Source organism: Coffea eugenioides, chromosome 5 (genome assembly GCF_003713205.1).
Source record: "Coffea eugenioides isolate CCC68of chromosome 5, Ceug_1.0, whole genome shotgun sequence".
Classification (NCBI taxonomy): Eukaryota; Viridiplantae; Streptophyta; class Magnoliopsida; order Gentianales; family Rubiaceae; genus Coffea; species Coffea eugenioides.
Window position 1 is genome coordinate 2468201 of NC_040039.1, and position 20937 is coordinate 2489137.

Below are 20937 nucleotides of genomic sequence, written 5' to 3' on the forward strand. Positions count from 1 at the left end.
AATCTCTCACTCATATTCCCTTTTCTGAACTACTAAACTCATCTCTCTCCCCACTTAGCGTATATACAATTTGTAAAATACAATACCAATTTCACTTGTTTTACTTTTTTGAAACAGTACCAAATGTACAATTAGGCAGTATATGTCATACCTAAATAGCTCTTACATCTTATCCATTTAAATGGAGTTTAATTTCATAAGATGCATAAAAAACAAATGGTGCATAAGAATATTTTTTAATTGGTGCATAAGAATTATTCCCATAAAGAAATTTACAAACTCGTAATCAAAGACTGTACACTTGGATTTGTAATAAGAGATGAGAACAAGCTGAATGTATTATTCTCTCCATTCTCGTCTCATTTGTTGGTTTTTTTGGTGAAATGGACCTCTTCTTTGATCAATAAACTTACATAGATTTGTATGAGGATATATATAATTGGACAATATTGAACATTTCATGAAAATTAAAAACTCATACAACCGACACCACAATGGTTCTCTGTCTTCTTTTGTGGGCAACAGCTATAAAGACGGTCATTGACAAGGATTGTACATTCTCTTGACAAAAAATTTAAAAAAAAAACAATAAAAATAAAAGTAGAAATCAAATCAAGTGGATGTCCCTACAGAAAAAAAACATATTCGTAGAAGGCACAAAGAATCTGATCCAATCCTTTCGGGCCGATATTTCGTTTACTCCTGCGTGTGTGTTCTGTAAATGTGTGCGTGTGTTCTTTCCGTCAATGGAAAAAAACAAAGAATCTGATCTAATCTTCAAGGTCAGAACTCAGGAGACTCCTGCTGTACACTTCAGACTTAGTTGGCGGGTACTGTTTTATTTAATTGATTATTAGCATCCATATTATTGAATTAATCTCAAAATTTAAACTGGGATTAACAAATGGTAAATTTTTGTAAGCTATTTTTTGGGCTAACAATTACAAATGTATGTTAATTGTGCAAAAACTAAATTTCATGAAAAGTTTATCTTTAATAAATACCACCAACAATGATTATTTTAATTAAGAAAGACATAAACTAACTAAAATTACTAATTAAATACTAATAATCCTACCTGTAATTAGTATTGCAGAGTGCTAATGATACGTTAAAGAAAATATATGAAAACAAGAAGATAAAAAACTTCTTCTTGTTATCATGTAGTTTGCTTTCCAAAGCTGAAACTTCTTCCCAGCTTCTTCAAATTCTTTCTAAACAAAATTTGCTTTTTTTTTTTTTGGAATTTTTTTGTTTGTTTGTCATCTTTCTTCGCAGATTCCGACATCCCATCTTGTTTTCTACTGGAAAAGAAAAGCAAGCTGTTCATATTTCTCCTCTTTCCTGATGCTACTACTACTGCCCACTGTTTCTATCACTCTGTATTCTTTTCCAAGCTCAAAGTTTTGAGCTTGATGAGAGAATTGCTTTTGGAATTACCAGTTTCGTTTATACTGAAATGGGTTTTCTGGGTTTTCAGGATTACAGCTTAAAATTGTGAATTGAGTTTATAAAGGAAAAAAAGAAAAGAAAAAACTGGGAATTTCAGATATTGATCAGTATGGATGAGAAATCTGGAAGTGGGGTGATTGTTGCTGAATTGGTGAATCAATCAACTCATGAACCTCAATCAATGCAAGATGAAGATATGTCTCAGCCTCGTCATTTTAAAATGGTAAAAGGAAATTTCAACTTTTTTTTTCTTTGAAATTCTTCTTGTCTGAATCTGTGACGTGTATGGATATATTGCTCTTTATTGGTGGATGGCAAAAAAAAGGCAGTTTCTCTATTTTCAATGTGGCAAGTCTGTAATTATACTCCTTATTTTTGCCAGAAGAATTGGTTTTTGTGTTTAATTATGTCTTGGTTATATGATGTTCTAGTTAATCTTAGGACTGTTTGATGAGCTATGTTTGAAATGTGAAGCTCAGAAAACACCCCCCCAAAAAAAAAGGAGTTCTTGATAGCAAAGGTGAATGCTTGTTTGTTTGGATATCTGGGAGTAGGCAATGTACAATCTCAATCTTATATGTGAGTTCAATTTCCTTCAACAATTCAGAAGAAATAAACTAATTGTCATGTAGTATAATGGAAATGAGGATAGTGGGTGAATGCTGCTGAGAGAGGGGATCTCAAGAAGGTGTCTGAGAAGAAGAGAAACAGAGAAAAGTTTCATGTGAAAGGAAAAAAGTGAAAAGAAACTCACTTGATCATGAGAAGAAACATCTTTTGAGTTTCAAGGTTATATGCTGATAAGACAGCATTCATAGAGGTTGTCGGCTTATAGTTGAAAAAATACAGTGTGATTCATTAGTGTCACAAAATAAATGTATGATACTGTTTTCTTCGTGGTATGTACTTCAGACATCACATTGACATTTAAATTAATTGTTTGAGAAATTTCTGCTTTATGGATATAACTTCAAGGGTACAATTTGGACGGAACTTTGATGCCAGTGTGTGATTAGTCGAGGTTTTTTATGGCCGGGTGATGAGAAATCCTACAAGTCCAGAATCCTGTAGAGATGCACAACAGTTTGAAGGAAAATTCAGTGCCCTGAGCACTTGTCTGACCTGATCGATTTACCAGGCTTGTTATTGTCAGTGCTACATGTATGTAAAAACTTTAAAAAAAAAAAAAAAAAGAAGCTAAGACCAGTTCATAATTTTCTCAGTTAAATTGTTAACCAAACATTTATATTTTGACTCCAACGAAGTTGTGGTCGAATTTTTTACTGATTGCATTGATAATATTTTTCATTTGTCATTTAAATATCAAGGATTCTAAAATATGCTTGTTCTTGTAATTCAGAAAGAAGAAGGACAAGAGGCCACCTTAATGCAACATCCAAAACGTCCAAACCTTTCTTCTTTGCAAGTACCTGTGAGGTCCTTGGAAAACACATTGTCTAGTTTTGCACGAATTGACATTCCTAGTCCAAGTTCTACGAGGAATGGGTTACCTCCTAGACCAAGCTCAGCAAAATTTGTGTCATCCATGAAAAATCTTCTTCCACAGAAAAGCTCCAAGGGAAAGAACCTTTCCCATGATGGTGAGAAAACAGTTCTCATAGTTCCCGACACTCCACCTTCTGATAAGCCTTCAAACAGGCCTTCTACCTCCAGGTCATTTTCTCTCAACAAAATTTTGTTCTCTTCATCGACAACATCAACACATTCTTTGCCAGTTACTCCAATGACAGATGCAAGTACCTATGAAGTAGAGGAAAGTAACTTAAATGGCCACACTTATTTACCTGTAAGTCTCCTTACTTATTTACTTCATGTTCTAGACTCTTTTTCTGTGCTTGTTACTCTATGCTTAAGTCAGTCTACCTCTGACAGAAGCATGAGGTTGAGCAGCAAATGCAACGCTCATTCTCAGTTCCCGTAAATGTTAAAGTTAAAAGCCTAAGACGGACAGATTCTTCAGGATGTTTGGTTCGTGTAATATCAGCAACCCCTCGGCCTAGAACAGATGAGAATAATGTAGTAGACAATGCTACAGAGATAGAAACAGGTAAATATTATTCAGACCCTATGTATAGGCTGACGTTTTTGTTAAGAATTCAGAAACAAGATATTTCTAATTGTTTGGCATTCTTCATGAATTCCATTAGTATCGTGACTGTTGTGTCACGAAGTTTCAAGACTATGCCCTTTGATTAATTTGTTTGACTCTGCATCCAATAATAACCATCACATATTTTTTTTTGTTTATAATGTATGAAGCCGTTTGTACCTCTGTTCAGCCAAGTGAACTCAACGAATGTTGTTGCCTTAAAAAACTGAAAAGATGATATAGTGAATTTTGGAATATTCATATGACTGAGTTGATTTTCAAATGACACTGTACAATGAAATGACAGCAATCTGTCTTTCCAAAACTAAGGAAGACAAGAAATTTTAATCTACTTCCATCTATCTTTCCTTTTCTTTTTGTTTTTTTGGTTTCCCTAAAATTTCTCAAAAAAGTTTGGTTCTAGTTACAATTATTTTCTTCTGTGCAGCATGTGATGATGCTGCAGAAGATATACCAGAAGAAGAGGCAGTGTGTAGGATATGTATGGTTGAACTTGGAGAAGGCGGTGAAACATTTAAAATGGAGTGCAGTTGCAAAGGAGAGCTTGCACTTGCCCACAAGGAATGTGCAATTAAGTGGTTTAGTATTAAAGGCAACAAAACTTGTGATGTCTGCAAGAAGGATGTTCAGAATCTTCCAGTAACATTATTGAAAATACAGAATCCAGCTGATGTCGTAAGAAGGCTGCCAGTAGGTGCGCAGCAGATGGAAGTGACTCGTTACAGGCAAGTTTTGCACTAAAATATGCACTTACCTTTCTTCCTTTTTCTAAATATGCACTTAACTTTGTCATCATTTTCTGTTTTGTTAACGTCAATGTAACTTGAACATGTTTTAAACAACTAAGAAAAGAAGAAAATAGATTATGCACACTCAAGCACAAGGCTACAGAAGAAAACAGGTTCTGAGCAAAAGGCAACTAAATACCCAAAGAGGATGATATTTACAGAAATATGAAAAAGGAAAAGATAGAATGGGAAGTAAAACAGAAAATGAAATTAGTGAATTGGGAGAACCTTTGACTCATAAGTAGAAGAAAAGAACGGGGAGGTGGAATTTCCCAGTGCTTCAGTTTTATTGAGAAAGAGTTACATTAAAGAGCTGCAAGATTGAAAGAAACCCAAAAGAGCAACCATAGACGCTCACAATATTGGTATTATGAAAGAGAAGAACCTTTAGCTACAATTAAGTGAACAAGATCACAATTAAGTGAAATTTTAAGAAAAGCATGTCTATTCCTTCTCTCAACTTGCTCGCTGCTTACACACATCTTGCTGGCCTAGAATCTAGCAAAATGGTGTCAGGAATGATGATGTCTTCAATGTTGTTTATGGAAACTTCGCAATGGAATGATATACTTGTAAATAATCTTCTAGTGGTCTTACAACAGTGATAAAATTTTAGTCCAAATTGACTCAGGCTCTAGTCTGTTCTTACGTGCAGCGTGTAAAACTTGCTGATACATATAGAGACGTTCTTGTTGCCTTTAAATCCCAACTTTCTGGAGCTTATTTTGGTATTTTATTTGTTCACCCTCAAATAGGCTCTGGCAAGACATACCAATCCTTGTCATGATCAGCATGCTAGCATATTTCTGCTTTCTGGAGCAGCTTCTGGTATGACTTTGCTCTCTGCTTGACATTGCCTTGCTTTAACCAGTCTAGTTTACACATATAAGGTTGTGCACCACATTTCTATACATTTGAACTATTACTCATGTAAATTTCCCTTACCTGAGTGCTGACAGTGCCGTTCTATTAGCATTCATTGATGTATCAGCTGTCTTTTGGTAGTGAGACTCTTTATAAATCATGTGCTTTTTTGAGTTTAATAAAAAAAAATTCATAAACAAAAAAAAGGCCTGTAATGGGGGCCTAAGATCCAAAAGAACCCAATGATGAGATTTTTTTATCCAGATATAGGGTGCCTGTGGTAGGAAACAAGGCATATATTCTGGTTTGACTTTTGGAAACATCAGAAAATGTGCTGGTCTTTTACGATTTTATACATTAAAAATGAGTGGAATGAGAAATTTAGCAATTCCATATGCTTCTTTCTGCAATATATCTCTCCAATATTCTTCCTTCAAAAGCATCACATTGTCATCATAATTCACTTTTCTAAGCAGGTATCTGACATGGGACCTCGTGCACTTGCGATTTCTTTACCTTTTTCTTGTGCACTAGGCTTCATTTCAACCATGATAGCTTCTACCATGGGTAAGATTTTTTTACTGTTTCTTCTGCTGGCGATTTCTATATTTACTTTCCTTGTTTGGTACTATTTTCTCTATCTTTTGGACCAAAATAGGGCCTTTAGTGGTTATTTGCATCGCATTTATACACTGTCAATATAGGCAAAGGAAATGGATGCATGTTCTATACTAAGCAGTATACACAAAGTGGAATTTTCTTTGCAGTAATATAGGTTAATAGCACCAGTTCCTATCATTTAAGCATCTTTGAACATATAGATAGCTGTATGGGTACGTTGGGTCTATAGGTATTTACAGTATTGCGACCATCAAGCCAAAGCCAAAAAAAAAGGGATAAAATGAAGGAAAGATTCTGGAAAAATTTTCAAAAATGTTAAGAAACCATTTCTACTTTTGTTGCACCTATCTCTTTTGCAAAATTGTAGTTGAAAAAAGTAAACTAGTCAATAGCTCATCCAAGCACATTAGGAAGGCCTAAATGTTGCCTTACATGCTTTACATCTAACTCAATTGACGAGTGTTGAGACTTGTCCTTGTAGGCTAGTTAAAAAATGATTTTATGCTTGGTTACTAGCTTAAGTTAGTTGGATACTTTTTTTTTTTTTTTTGTAAGTGAGAGGACTTGAACCCAAGACCTCTCACTTACAACCTCTCCAACCTTACCACCCAACCCAACCCTCTCCCCCGGTTAGTTGGATACTTTAATTTGGTGCCTAGAGTCAGGATGTAAAAGCTTTGAGACTGTCCCAGTGGTTGGTAGCATAATCAGATTCTAAGTCAAAGTCAATCATCTAAGTTTTTTGTGAAGAAGCTCAGAATATGGCTACCAAAAGGATAGTCCACAACACTGAGAAGTTAATTTCCAGCATAAGAGAAGTAAGATATCAACCATAACAGACCAAAAAAAAAACAAAACAAAAGGAAAGAAAACAAAAAAGAACCAAAAAGAAAATGTATCCTAATTTGTAGTGAACAGAGAAATGAATTGAAGAAGAAAATGGGGAAAACCAAATATTGACATTTTTCTAAGAGCAAACAATTCTCTTTGAATTTTCAATTTGCTACAATTCTAGGAGGAAAGTTGTTTATGATTTTTTCTGTAAAGTGATACATCTTGTAAGAAAGAGCTGAAATAGCAGGATTTGCTATGGCAGCTAGTTGGACAGGTACTTCATAAGCTTAGACAAATATGTTGAAACTACCACATAAAAGAAAGCTTTACCTGATTGGCCTAACTATAATGAATACTTCCTTTTCAAGTGTAAAACTTTCACAAAAGTATTTGATATTTTAACTCTAGTAAAGGGAATACCTTATAATCTCCTATTTGCTTGCCTGCCTTATAATAGAATGACATTGTTTATATACTAAACTTGGAAATGTTGATGTGCATGTTACAAAGCATTTTCTGCATATAAATTGTCCATGAAGTTGGATATGTTCATCTGATACTTTTACTAGGTTTGATTTTTTATTCTATTATTCTTGCTCCTAATTGATTATTCTTCTTATGATAAGTTTTTTTTTTTTTTTTTGGCAGTTAGTAAAAGTTACATGTGGGCATATGCCTCATTCCAGTTTGCAATCGTCATCCTTTTTGCTCATATATTTTATACTGTGGTAAATTACTCTCTCTCTCATTACTTTCTCTTGCTTCTGTGCCGCTGGCACCCTCATCCCCCTACCATCACAGTCACACACTAACATCTCTCGCCTCTTGTTTGTCATATGGGTGGGTGAGAAGGGCTCCCGTACTTTCTATCTTACATGTAGAAGAAGATGAATTTTATTATATAGTTCAATCAATCTACTTCTGCAGCTTAATGTAAATGCAATTCTATCGGTGCTGCTTTCTTCCTTCACCGGGTTTGGAATTGCAATTGGCACCAATTCACTGCTTGTGGAGTACTTGAGATGGAGAACAAGCAGACGTCATTCATCTCATCAGCATCCAAATGTGTCCGGCAGCACCGGTAGCACCATGAACACGACCTAAGACACAGGCAGCACCATCATCAATCTCAGCATGATAACCACCAGTCGCAACATCCACTGACAGATAATCTATCTATTAGGCCAGCTGAAAATGGTAGGCAGCATGAAACCGCTACTCTGGGAACATAAAACACATTCTTAAATGATCTTCCTTTCCTTTCTAGGTAGCTCAGCACCATTGTTCCGTAAGTTCGTCGATATTGAAGCCGATAGTAAGTTAATACCAGTTAGAGACTTCACAAGCTTGGGCTTGGAAATCTCCAAATTTTGGTGAACCACCGTTTGGATTGGTCATTTTTTCAAAAACAAGTTTTTCAAATACAATGTTACAGTAATACACAATAACTCAAAAAACATCTCATCCATGCAACATGTCAAATACTTCAAAAAAGTTTTATAGTAAAAATTTTTCATAGACACTGCTACAGTAAAAATTTTTTTAAAACAGCTAAATTTTTCTTGGATGAATTGAATATAGCTGAAGTTGATAGTTGCTGTAGCTTATTTTACAGTTATTGTTGATGAATCATTTGTTGCAGCAAGGGAAAAAAATGGCTTCTCTTTTCAAGGCAGATGGTAAATTCTGGTTTGGTTGTGTAAGATCTCCAAATTCGTGGAAGATTGCAAATAACACTGCAGTTTTTGGCTAGCAAACGAATTACCTGTACTCTGTTTTCGTAGGAAATTCTGAAGCTCAAATTTGGCAATAATCCCGATCATATTCCTTCCTCAGCTAACTACGCAATATCCATTCAATTTTTAACTACTACCGTTGCCATGCAATGTTATCAGAATTCCTGAAGCCTAGATAGTAGCGTTGTAGTTAACATGTAGTGGTGTCACAAAGAAAGGTCCATTCTATTGGGACTCCAATTCAGCAGGCTCCCAATGGTATATTTGTAACCCACATTTATTTTTGCCTTTTTTTTTTTTTTTAATAAAAGAGGACTCTTGCAGGCTGCAAATGAATCAACTCAGCCCATTAGCGCTCACGAGCCGACTCAATTAAAACCCGACTCAAGTTCAAAGTCAATATTAAGATCACGTTAACTTGTCAAAGTGATTGAGTAGAGTGAGTACTTAAATATTTGGTTCCTTAGCTTGTCGAGCCGACTCGAATTTATATATTTTTAATAGTGAACTTACATATATACCCCTTATATTTTTATCATTTATTAGAATCCAATATCAATTTTATCCATTTTAAACAATATAATTTTTTTAATTTTATTTGAGTTCAAGTAAGCTTGAACTCGAGTTTGACTAAGCTCAACTTGGAACTCCAGCTCAAATTTTAAAATGAAAATTCATTGAACTCACACACGAGTTCAAGTCTAATCAAAATCGAAACAAACTCAACTCATTTAGAACAAAACTCAAATCAACTCGATTCGTTGGTAGCCCTAATCATGCCCTTCAAGTCCCAGCCCAACAAACAAAAACGTGCAACTGAGTAGAAGAATCTACATTTCAACCATTTCGCGTACCTTTTTGGTTAGGCAACCTAGATAATCAGCGAGTCTGCAGGAGCTCTAAGAGAAATTGCCGTCATAGTCAAGCAAGATTGATTAAGGCTTGGTACCAGATGCCTCAGCTATTGTGAATAGGTGTAGAGCACATTTTGCTCCCATCATTTTACTCAAATGGTCAGCCTAATATAACATTTAACATGAAGTCACTTGATGTAAGATACCAAAACTAAAGATACAGGAATGAGCATTGCAATATGGACATGACATTCTTCAGCCCTGCTACTGCTCAAAACCCTTGGCCAAGCGTCATCTCAAGAACAATTCAGGTTTTAAGAGTAGCCAAAGTAGCAGTGAGGTGAGGCTAAAATGTGTTAACAAAACAATCAGGGAGATAATTCACTGTCAAGATCAAAAGCATTTATGTCAACAAAAGTACAAAATTTTGATTAACTTGATCACATTGCTAGCAAAAAGCTGTTAGACCAAAGCAAAATTGTTGTGGATAAACTATTTGACTACGGAATGGCTTAATTCAAAAGATAAATAACAAGAGCTGATAATGCACATGATCTATGGTATAAACTAGGCAACGAACGCACTTTTGCTAGTGTCACAATAGTATACAATTTGCTTGACAGCATGACTAGTTTTAGGTCCTCTTGAACTGCAATTCACCGTAAAAGGCTTCTTTTAGGCTTTATAAATGCTTCAAGCAGCCTGTACATCCATCTGTCCAGCATTCCTATCACATTGCAAATTATAAACACATATATTAGGAAAATTTTCAACAAAATTGACATGCATGCCACACATAAGAATCTACACTAAACCCAAAAAAAAAAATGGTCATATTCGACAACTGAAGGAAGTAAAAAGTAGACAAATGGAAAACAACGTTACGAAAGTTCGTGAATCAATGTCTCCAAGCAAACTTTTATTAACACATTTTCTTTTATGATTAAGTAATCAAAGAAAAACATATATTGCAACTCTTTAAATCTTATGACTTGACAATCTAATGATACTGCTGATCATTGGAACATAAACGTCCATCATTGGAACTAAGGGGCTTGCTGTTGTTCTTGTTCCTTTTGAGTTTCTTTTTTTGCATCTTCTTTTTCATCTATATTTTTCTGTTGAGCTATGTATCAATTATTTACAGGTTCTTTCAGTCATTTGATACCGTTTGATCTTGTTTACAATTGCAGATTAATGAGTGTTCAAACCTTGAGCCGCAGAGTGAATCTATCTATCCATGCATAGATCTATATATGGATACATCTAGACGGGGTCAGAGGCAATTAGCGTTGAACAAAATAAAGTAAAAAAGCAAGGTCGGATCTCTCTCCGCAATTCCCCACCCACCCCACACATTGAATGACAGAGCAAGAATTTGCTGCCAAAACAAATTTCAGTCATAAAATTTGCTGCAGAATTTTCTTGATTCTAAAATTGTATTCAGATCAAGCATAAAAATCTGCACCATGTTTCACCACACAGTTGCACACTAACACTGAAAATCTATGAAGTGAAAGTTCCATCACCAGATCCTATCCTAATAAGAAATGAAACAGTACCAATTACAAGCCAATCCAGTGAATGCGTTCCATATAAAGCAACAATACTGAGTAAAAAGAAAAAAGGGAACAAGCATGAACCTGTTAAGGCAAATGTCCCACCCAGTACAGCACAAAGACGAGTAATAAAGTGGAGGAAATTGCGACGTTCTTCTTTGATGGTAACAGTAATTGGTGACAAATCATACAAAAAGTACACAGCTGTGTTCAATAAGAAAGTTAGTTACACTAGTACACCAGTGATCAGAATAATAATTGGTATTGAACACATTCAAAGAAACATCAAACAAAATAAATAAATAAATACATAATGATAACTATGTTGCAAATAACTAAAATCAGGACAAACCTGGCCATGTCCTATCAAACTCGTTCATCGGTGAGAAATACTCCGTGACAGAGAATTGATTAGTTGGTAAAACTTCTTTTGATAAATAATTATATTCTGTTGGAACAATCTACATCAGAGTAAATAAGAAAATTACAATTTGAACTGCATAAAGAATCTTATTATTGCATAAAGAATTGCTCTTACATCATCTCTATCAACACGTCAAAAGCCTAATGCATTAAATGAGACAACAGGCAAAGTTTCTCATAAAGCATTTCTAATTGTACTCCATTAATGATATGAATTTTATATTCAAGTGGTACTTCATTTGCACCCTACCATAGGTCAAACTTAATTCCTTCGAATTTCTAATAAATTCATATACATGTCAACATGTAGGGGTACAATAATTATATTAAATGGCTTTCAACATAGCATGATTAATAGAACAGAGCTTTCAACTTAATAAAAATTTCTTGATCAAGTTTAGAAAGAGAAAAAAGTTCACTAACATGACAAGTATACTATCACTGACATTTCACACTGTAGAATTATGTACATCCTATAAATCATAATAATCAATCATATCCTCCATAAACAAATTATAAGTAAACAATAGAAGAGTAACTCTATAACCACATGGACATTCTGATACCAACATCCATACTAAACAAGAAGTAAAATTAGACTACCCACACTGGTACAATAAAGTTGAATTATGTTATATGCATTACCAAATATAAAATTTGATGCAACTTGTAAGTGATATTTTCTTTAAGTGCTGTTACCAGTACAACAGAGTCCATGACAATTGCTGGGGCCATTTTCTACATATACAAGTTAATGAGACTTTTTCATCTCTCTTGTCAAGGCCTTTTCTAAATTATCTACTGCATTGTACTCTCAAAAAGAAGATAATTCTCAAACAACTAAGGTAAATTAAACCGAAGTCTGAGGAAGTACCTCCATGGTTTAGTATAATAAGTACATATAATCTCTATTAGAAAAGAAAAGAAAATTAGGAAAAGAAAAAGAACCAAAAAGTTTGCAAAGAGATTCAGGAATAGTGCACCTCTTTGCCACCCCACAGCCAAACAGGAAATTGGCATGTTTGTCAGCCAGTAGTTTACTTTATAAGCTTCAAGACTTTATCCATTTTCACAGATTAGTCATATGAATATCCTAGGAGGAGATTATTGTTAACTCCTCACTAAGGTCCACTAAAATGGAAAGGCCCTGCCTTTCAAGATTCAGTTTCATTTAAACTGGCCCATCCTTCTATGCATTTTGTGTTGGGAAACCTTTCTGCATTGCTAGCAAGTAATTTACATATCTAAAAGAAAAGTTATGCCTTTTTAGCACCATAAAGTTGAGAAAAAATTGACATTATAGCTACAGAGAAAGAACATTATGAAATATGAACATGGCTGACGAAGAGTTCATGCTACGAGAGCTTTTGATGACAAAAAAGAATCACATTAAATGCTTGGTCAATGACAAATATGGACTCTTTTGCTCCATCTTAATTTCTTAAACTGCCTTGGTTGATCATTTTGCTCTATTGATGAGCATTCACAATCTGACAAGCCACAAAAAATAAAACTAAAAATGATGCTTGCATACTATGAAGATTATTTATCTTCTTGATATCCTCTTATCAACTAAAACCATTATTACTGGAGCTACTGTGCAGAAACCTTGTTCAACTAGTCTCCGATCCAATATCCTTCAAGATAATCAAATTATATAGCAATAATCTTGATCAGTACTTAGTCACCAATTTTGATTTACTTGTCACGTTTGGTACAAAGCTGGTTAACAGGCAGAATATTAGGTCCACGAGTAATTAATCAGTCATTAGGAGCTGTAACTTAAAGCCAAGACGCGACCAAGGTGGTATCTCAGAGAGAGAGAGAGAGAGAGAGATTCTTGCAAATAATTAAATGAAAAAAAAGGAGAGCGAATGAAAAGCTTTATGCTTTCTTTGGTATCTATAGATTGAAAAAATCTATAGATGAAAAAACACATAAAGTGTGTCAGAGAAGCTTCCAGATAGGGCAAAGTTTGCACTTTAAATTAGGTGACCCAGCAAGGTGCATAAGGTGTTTATGGCGATCATTTAGGTCTGGGCCATATTATATAATGTAGTTGAAGAATATAACTTGAATATGTGTGGTGCTACAGCTGGTACAAACTTACCTCTCTCCTTGGTTCATCTTTGTCCTGTCAGACACCACCTTGGTCATGCCTAAGTATAAAACCTCCTATTGACTAGTTAGATCTAAGACTAGACCTTCTACCAAAATAAAGCACCATTAATTTAGCTTGTTAGTGCAGGCCAAAGCTCAAACCTTTATATAATACTTGAAGGTTCCGCTTGTCCCACGCAAGATCCGAGTTGTCCCATCAAGTGGATTATGAATGCCTGGATATTTTGGCCCAAAGGATAAATCATGAATGATGTGACTGACATTGACATGACTAGATCCTTCGAAAATCTGAGAAAGAGAAGAAACGTCAAAATAGTATGAATATTCAAATTGAATCAAATGTAACATGAAAAAGATCTTGTCCAAATACCAGAAAAATTTTACATGCAAAAGCTAAGTCTAGACTACACCATTTGCAGAAATTTCTTTATTATCTGGTGCCTTTCTGAAATATACAAGAGAACTAGTATATCAGCCAAATCTTCAGTTTGCAAGTCATCATATCAAGATATCCTTCAAAAAAAAAATTTTAAAGAATCTTATACAAATATGCTGTTGTTGCTTGCATAATACCAAAATCAAAGTACAGGGTGGCTGTAAAGAGAACTGACCATTTGAGCAACAAAAATACTCAGCCCATGAACCGAAATATGGAAATTCCCAGCAACCCGTTGAACATCTAAAACACCATAGACCTGCAAGAAATTAGAAACTGTTAACTTTCTTATAGTAAAAGAGAGCTGAAGAGAGCATCGCAACAACCTACCCGACAGCCTTCTCCATTAGCCAAAGCTTGCTTCACCCTTTTAATCATATCTTCAGCTTCTTTATCAAAACCTTGGAGATGGACTTTCTGGTCTTGATCATCATGCCCTAGTCACAAATTGTCAAAAATTTAAAAAGTGCCTTAACTTTGTGTTAAGCAAACATGACAGAACAACCAGGCCAAAAAATGAAAGTTCTAATTTCTTGATTACAATAGACATCCAATAAGATGCAAAACAGACCGTAAAATAACCAACAGTATTAACACAAGAGCAAGAACACAATGGCAATTCAGGCAAGGCAGGATCAACTAATTGTGGAAATCACAACTTTGAACAAAGTCAAGAACAAAAAAACGTCTAAGAAATAAGTAGAATACAATGAACTTTGGCAATTCAGTAAACCATCATTCCTAAGAAGAATTCCAGGCAGAATTGAATGTCATCACTCTAAAGGCTGAATGTCTAATATGACCGTATCTAGAAAGATGTCCTAACCTACGTCCTGAGCACATGGTTTACCAAATCCACTGAATCAAAATGGATATGAAGTACCCAGAAACCCAACCAAATTAGGAAGCGAGATACAATACAGATCAATTACAAGTAGCACCAGAACTAATTTTATACTACATGATGAGGGACTCTAGCAACAACAACAATGCTTCAGCAATGTGGGAAACTAGTTCTTAATTCCATTTGCCAATTAAAGTTTGTCCTGCATAATTTCCCATGCCTTAAAATGTCTTTTGCACTGGCACACTTTAGAATTAGAACATAAGAAAAGTCATGAACTTCAACCAACCATGACATAAAAAGTCTAGAAGGCTACTGATCCAGCTGCTCCCTGCAAAAAGGTTACTGATGATTTTTGGCGATTATTCTTCATCATTCTACCCAGAGATTACCAATTGGTAACTTCTCTCTGCCACAACATCCCATCATTCTACCAAACCAGCACCCCAACACCCCCCCCCCCCCCAAAAAAAAAAACAAAAACAGAAAAGAAAAATTATGGCTGATCCTACCCCATGGGGAAACCACTAATCAGCAAATCTGATTTATCCCTATTTCATCCTGACACATTACTTTTCTTTTATCCATCTGTGGCTGTAGCCCTCTAAACACCTGCAATACTGATTCAGAAAATCATAAAGATCCTAATAAGTCATAACTTAATAAATTTGATCAGTCTTTCTAATGAATGTGTGGCTAGATAAAAACACAAGTCAGACCTCCTGAGAATGTCCTTAACATAATTTTGGATGTACTAGAGTAAGTTCAGATTTGAATTTTTGAACTCTTTATCAACTCTGTTTTTCATATAATGTAAAATCATGTATATCGAAGGGTAGGTTGAGCATTAATCTTTACAACAGACTTTGAAAGCAAAATTAGACACTCGAGACAGTAGGAGCTATATGTTGTAACAACTCCTATCATACACCTTGAAATTGTAGGAACTCACATTTTTCTTCATCAGCCATTCTCTGTCCATAAGGCAGTACATGGCTCTTGTAACTTGCATTATTTGTAAAAGCTTAGCTACAGTGTATAAAAGTTTTACTACCAACAATTACCTCACAAACCCAACAAAACAAAAAAGGAAGAAGACCATAATAGTACAAATAATTATGTCCAATAAAACTAAAGACTAACAATTCAAAGAATTTATTTCATGCACATCTTGCCACACAATTTGCAGGGAAAGCTAGTGCAATTTTGGTTGCTTGTTGCAAATTTAGGCCATGTATACACAGATGTCCCTAACAGTCAATTGAAATCAATGGAGAAAGGACTTCACCATGTTTATGTGCAGTATGCTCCTTCTCCACAAGGTCCGACAAATACTCTGTACCAATTATATATCCATCTCTATTCAAACGAAGCTGCAGAAATACTCAATTTGTCAGCAGAATACTATAATTTTTTTTATAGTACATTCCTCCAAAAGAGAGGATTAATGATCACTTTTAGCTCAAGCAAGATTTATGACAATTAATGCCATAGAAATGCTTCAACAGGAAAACTATGTATGCTTATATCAAATTTTAGAAGCTAGAGATTGGTGATACTAACCACTCAATCACATACTGTTGCTAATTAAGATGCTGAAATCAAGCTCTTGACCTGCTCTTAAATGGAATAAAACGTGGAGTCATCAAAGGAAAAGTTCTTCTAACATTATGCTATATTCTAGTGTTCTTTGTGGAATAGCTTTGACAACTTAGAACTGTAAAGCTTCTAGTTTCTGGGAAAAAAAAATATTTGCTTCCCTACCAATTGTGGGACCTTTCACTTCCATCAAAAAGCTACAGCTGGCTATTCACTTTTTTGTTTCCCTTGGTTGATGATAGAGATAAGAAAGAAAAAATAAACATTGGCACACCCACCACATTATCTAACCATGTACAAACAGATTATTGAGCTCCTTCAAGCTGTAGGGATGAAAATATAAAAAATGAAAATAAGAATTTTGCTAACAGATACTAATAAAGAAGAAGGCTATTAACCATTCCTCAAGTTTTTTTTTCTTTTTCCCTAAGTATGTGTTTATGAAAGTAAAACTTAATTTCATGAAAGTCCTTCAGCTAAAAAAGGTTAAACATGTATAGGTACTTCATGCGGCTAGCTAGTTAAAGCTGTAATCGACAAAGTCTTAAGAGTGCCATCTCTATATATCAGTAAAGGCTTCATGTGCACACAGAAACAGGGATGTCCCTGAATAACAGAAATAGAGCGAAAAACTTTACCTTCCATATATTTGTGTCAAGATCCACTTCATGCTTTCCCGACAGATCAATAGCATCGACACTCAGAACTGAAATAAAGACACAAATCAAATTAAACAAGTCACCAGAAATGTGAACTAGAAAACCAGCACAAGGGCTGTGACTAAATGAAAACCATGGACAAGAAGTATGGAAAGTGAAAAATAAACCAGAATAGGTAGTAGAAAAGAATAAAAATGCTAACCATCACATGGTAAAGATGGAAAACTCATATTGATATGGATTGGTAGAGTTTCTCCTCTTTTCAAGTCAACAGCCATCTGTAAGTATATGGTGTTTCACAGTTAAGATAAACCCAGCAGATTTTTCTAAAGTCCAAGAATGTCAATAAGTAATGAAACAACACCTAAACAATAGAAACAACATAATATAATTAACAATAAAGGTCAGTATTTCTAATTAAAAAGTAAAGAAAGAAAAACCCACACCTACAGTAAAATTAACTTGTACCTCATGAACAATATTCGTAGTGAGATAGTATCTCAGCTCGTGAAAAAATAGTGTTGCCATGATGACCAGTCCAACGATTGAAACTGTTAATAAAGGTGGAAGGAAAAAAAAATCAACAACAACAACAACCACCACCACCCCAAGTTAGTCGCGCACTAAATAGAAGCATCAATGGAGAGCACAACTCTTATAAATTTTTTCACATAACAATCATGATTCAAGTGGAAGTTAACATTGAGAACTCGGCCCTGGTTCTATAAGACACAAGCCACTGATGGCATTTAATTCAAGGATATTCTTGGGGCCACATTCAGTTTGTGTTTCTTTTGGTCCCTTCTTAATGAAATCTAGGTACTAAAATAAAAGGAAAACGCGCACCGAGAAAGCTGGACTTCTCAAAACAACTAATACGGGAAAAGAAAAGAAATAGGACAGTTAAATATGAAGACGGTCAGTTTTAGCCAGATTGACAATAAGTTGCCAACTGAGTTTCTAAACTAATTAACAACTGTTAAGCTTTGCTTCAAGCTCAGTAGCCTACATGTCAGCACCAACACCAACTGAATGACTAACTTTGCAAAAGGAACAGGACGTTGTGATTAATGACACAGAGAACTTGATGCTGGTGTTACAGTATACAAGCCAGTGAAGGCCTTCATTTCAAGAATGGGCTTGGGTTATAACAAACCACAATCCATTAAATTTGTCCAGATTGATAACAAACCATCATCTCGCTAAATTAAACTAAATGTTTGAGGTGTAATAACTCCAAGTCAAGCTCTCAGCAGTCAGATTCCCCACCAATGCAAGACAGAAGCAAATTATTCCAAAAAGAGCGTCAAATGAACCTCATCATTATCACATAAAATCCTAAAAATCCCACCTGATATCTCTTGACGTAAGATACATTTACTAGCAAAACTTCATATGAATGTTACAACCTTCCATCGATACATGTATCCAGAGATACTGTATTTTACCCACAATCCATTAGCACTGTCAAACAAACTAAGCACCCGTTTGGATGCTGCTAAGGGATGGCAATGATAATCATAATGAAAGACCCCCTCAATGATAATGGATTTGTGTAGATTCCTTTTTGTGAACTCTGGTGTTTGGTAGTTATTATGGAATGTGATGAACTTTTTAAAACTTTTATGGAAAAAAAAAAAACCTAAACTTTCTGTAACTCCCTTCCCCCTTTGTCTCTTGCCAGCTCCACCACCACCTCCTACCACAACGTGGCTTTTCCCTTGTTTTTCTCCCTTATACTTGATTTCTTGGCCACTGCAAATCCATCTCCCTCTGCCACTTTTTCTTTTTCACTTTTTTTTTCTTCCTCTTAATCTCTTGCTCACTACTACCATCACCTCCCATATCCTTCACCACTGCTACCTGCTGGTATGCATACCGTTGAATTGCAGCATGATCCATAGACAAACCAACTCATTGATTCCAATTTCAAATTTGTTATGCAAAACTCTATTAAAAAAACTTAATTAGCGCCATGAGAGGGATGGAAGGGAGGCTGCAAAAGATGAAGTAGAAGAGCAAGCAGGAGATGGAGTGGCAGTTGTATGGAGGGTGGGAGAGGTGAAGGATGAAGTAGAGGGGCAAGGACGGAGGATGGGAGAAGAAAAGGCGGTGATACATAGGAGGGAGGAGGAAGAAACATATGCGTTCTTTTTCTCTCTCCTATTCTTTTCGCTTCAATTTTGGTTTATTTTAGATCTTCTTCTAGAAGCTGGTTAATGAGAAGTGAAAGTGTCCAAATTGGTCAGTAATGGGTTTTGGGTGTTGGAAGACCTAAAATTGGGTAATGGGTAAAGGCATAGTGGTCAACCAAACACTATCAATGGGAGTCATTACCTTCTTATTCCCATTGAGGGGTACAAAACCTCCCAACCAAACGGGTGGTCAGACTTCCCTAACTATACCAAATTCTTTCTGACGCGACATTATGTGCCAAGACAAACAAGAACATCTTTCCATCACAAAGTCCCTATTAAAAACTCCCTATTAAAAACCTATCCTTCGTCATCACAATAGCTATCAAAAGAGATTCTCATAACTCCATTTCTTGTCCCTGAATTCATTCAGTAAGCAAAGTTCATGAGACAGTTCAATAATCTTCCAACCACTAGCACTCAGCAGCAAGATATATCCTTTTTAACGAATTACAACCAAACTCTAAGCTTCTCATTTTGGACACGTGTGCTTCCCATGATAGAGAAGACTGCCATGGTTCATACAGATTAATCCATGTCAGTAGAACTTAGTTACAGATAGATCATTTTTCATGCTTTCTGCCAGTCTTACACAATAATATGAATGCTGAAATACCATAAAGCAATTATCTTATATGAGAAATTATTTATGCTGACTATGGTACTTCTCTAACACATTCCTTCCTAAGCCAAACAAAGTGCTTGATACATACTTTCCTTAAAGATATTCAATCCACACAAGAATTTAGTATAACAGGATATTTCTGTAAATTTAAAATAACAGAATCTCATTCAGCTCAAAATCTACAATGTTGTAAGATTGAGTCCCAGGAAGCTCCTAAAAATTATTAAGGCGAAAAAAAAAGGGCCCCTTCATGAGGGAGTGGTAATTGCAGGTTTACACAATTCGAGTTAGCCACATTAAAAGCATCGGCTAAATAACAGAATTCCATGATCATAGAAGGAAGAGGCAAGCAAATTACTGAAACAGCTCAAAATCAGAACTTGTTCAAACCCAAAATTAATCACCAGACAAAGATAACTCAGCTCCAAATTGTATTCTTACAGCATAAAGAGGTGAACAGAAACAAGAAAAAGAAAGAAATACCAAGGGCGCCGGATTGTGTTTTCTGCAACAAATGCTCTTCGGCTCGTGGAAAAGCATCCAAGTTCTTTATAGCTTGCTTCACACCCATCTTCAGCTCCAATCCTGTTATTATACAGCAAATTAAAAAAAAAGGAACAAAAACAAAATCGACCCAAAAAAAGACCCTTTAACCATGTCCATTCATATAAACAAATAGAAGCAAGTCTCCAGATTATCATCGCCTTTGGTGGCAGAAATTCAACTTAATCGGAAAAACAGAAAGAATTGACGGGACAAAAAGGAGAAAAGAAAAGTTAAGGTTTTTGAAGGTAAAACTACCGAATTCATTTGTATTACTGAGGAAGGTGGGATGTTTGTGTGTGAAAGAGAAAGAAAAGGCCGGCAGGTTTACCTTCGCGCCGGTGATCTGACGGCGACAATGTGGTAGTTGGTGGGTCTGCCGGTCTCCGATTTCTTCTTCTTCTTCTTCCTCTTCTTCTTTTTCTGTTCTTGTTTTCTTTTATTCGGACGAAATAGAAAAGCCTCCGTTTTTTTTTTCTTTTCCCTTTTTTCTGCTTCTATTAAAGCGGGCTTGCATGTGAGTTGTGAGGAGAATATTGGGCTCGCAGAAAAACCAAAGACAAGCAACAAATCCGTGTCATAGGCCCATCTATTGAGTTGGGATTCTCTCCCGCGGATTTCTCTACATTGATTTTTTTTAAAATTTTTTTTCT

General features: G+C 35.4%; 2 protein-coding genes across 3 annotated transcripts; one reads left to right on the plus strand and one right to left on the minus strand.

The window, feature by feature from the left end:
- Positions 1-751: 751 nt before the first annotated feature.
- On the plus strand, positions 752-8114 carry LOC113769978. 2 transcript variants are annotated; one of them, XM_027314320.1, is made up of 9 exons: positions 752-830; positions 1481-1675; positions 2813-3259; positions 3346-3520; positions 4011-4308; positions 5127-5199; positions 5709-5802; positions 7339-7418; positions 7618-8114. In XM_027314320.1, the coding sequence occupies exons 2-9, from the start codon at positions 1562-1564 to the stop codon at positions 7792-7794; spliced, it is 1458 nt and encodes a 485-aa protein (XP_027170121.1). In that variant the 5' UTR covers positions 752-830; positions 1481-1561; the 3' UTR covers positions 7795-8114. The 2 variants fall into 2 exon arrangements, with proteins under 2 accessions (XP_027170121.1, XP_027170122.1); XM_027314321.1 differs by lacking the exon at positions 752-830 and having other exon boundaries at positions 1227-1675; positions 5712-5802.
- A 1543-nt stretch (positions 8115-9657) lies between these two features.
- Positions 9658-20737, minus strand: LOC113772238 (endoplasmic reticulum-Golgi intermediate compartment protein 3). Its single transcript, XM_027316834.1, has 12 exons — positions 20616-20737; positions 20225-20326; positions 17390-17472; positions 17124-17199; positions 16901-16968; positions 15952-16036; positions 14150-14256; positions 13995-14078; positions 13525-13671; positions 11192-11300; positions 10924-11043; positions 9658-10007 (listed from the first exon to the last, which is right to left on the minus strand). The coding sequence occupies exons 2-12, from the start codon at positions 20310-20312 to the stop codon at positions 9937-9939; spliced, it is 1038 nt and encodes a 345-aa protein (XP_027172635.1). The 5' UTR covers positions 20313-20326; positions 20616-20737; the 3' UTR covers positions 9658-9936.
- Positions 20738-20937: the final 200 nt, after the last annotated feature.

What these genes read in the sequence shown, in the direction of transcription:
- LOC113769978 (XM_027314320.1), top strand. Translation starts at nt 1,562, where the DNA reads ATGGATGAGAAATCTGGAAGTGGGGTGATTGTTGCTGAATTGGTGAAT. An exon ending in GCTTTCTGGAGCAGCTTCTG is followed by an intron (nt 5,200 to 5,708) that starts GTATGACTTTGC and finishes CACTTTTCTAAG; the next exon opens with CAGGTATCTGACATGGGACC. An exon ending in CTCATATATTTTATACTGTG is followed by an intron (nt 7,419 to 7,617) that starts GTAAATTACTCT and finishes CTACTTCTGCAG; the next exon opens with CTTAATGTAAATGCAATTCT.
- LOC113772238 (XM_027316834.1), bottom strand. Translation starts at nt 20,312, where the DNA reads ATGGGTGTGAAGCAAGCTATAAAGAACTTGGATGCTTTTCCACGAGCC. An exon ending in CTAATGGAGAAGGCTGTCGG is followed by an intron (nt 14,079 to 14,149) that starts GTAGGTTGTTGC and finishes AATTTCTTGCAG; the next exon opens with GTCTATGGTGTTTTAGATGT. An exon ending in GTTTGATAGGACATGGCCAG is followed by an intron (nt 11,044 to 11,191) that starts GTTTGTCCTGAT and finishes TATTGAACACAG; the next exon opens with CTGTGTACTTTTTGTATGAT.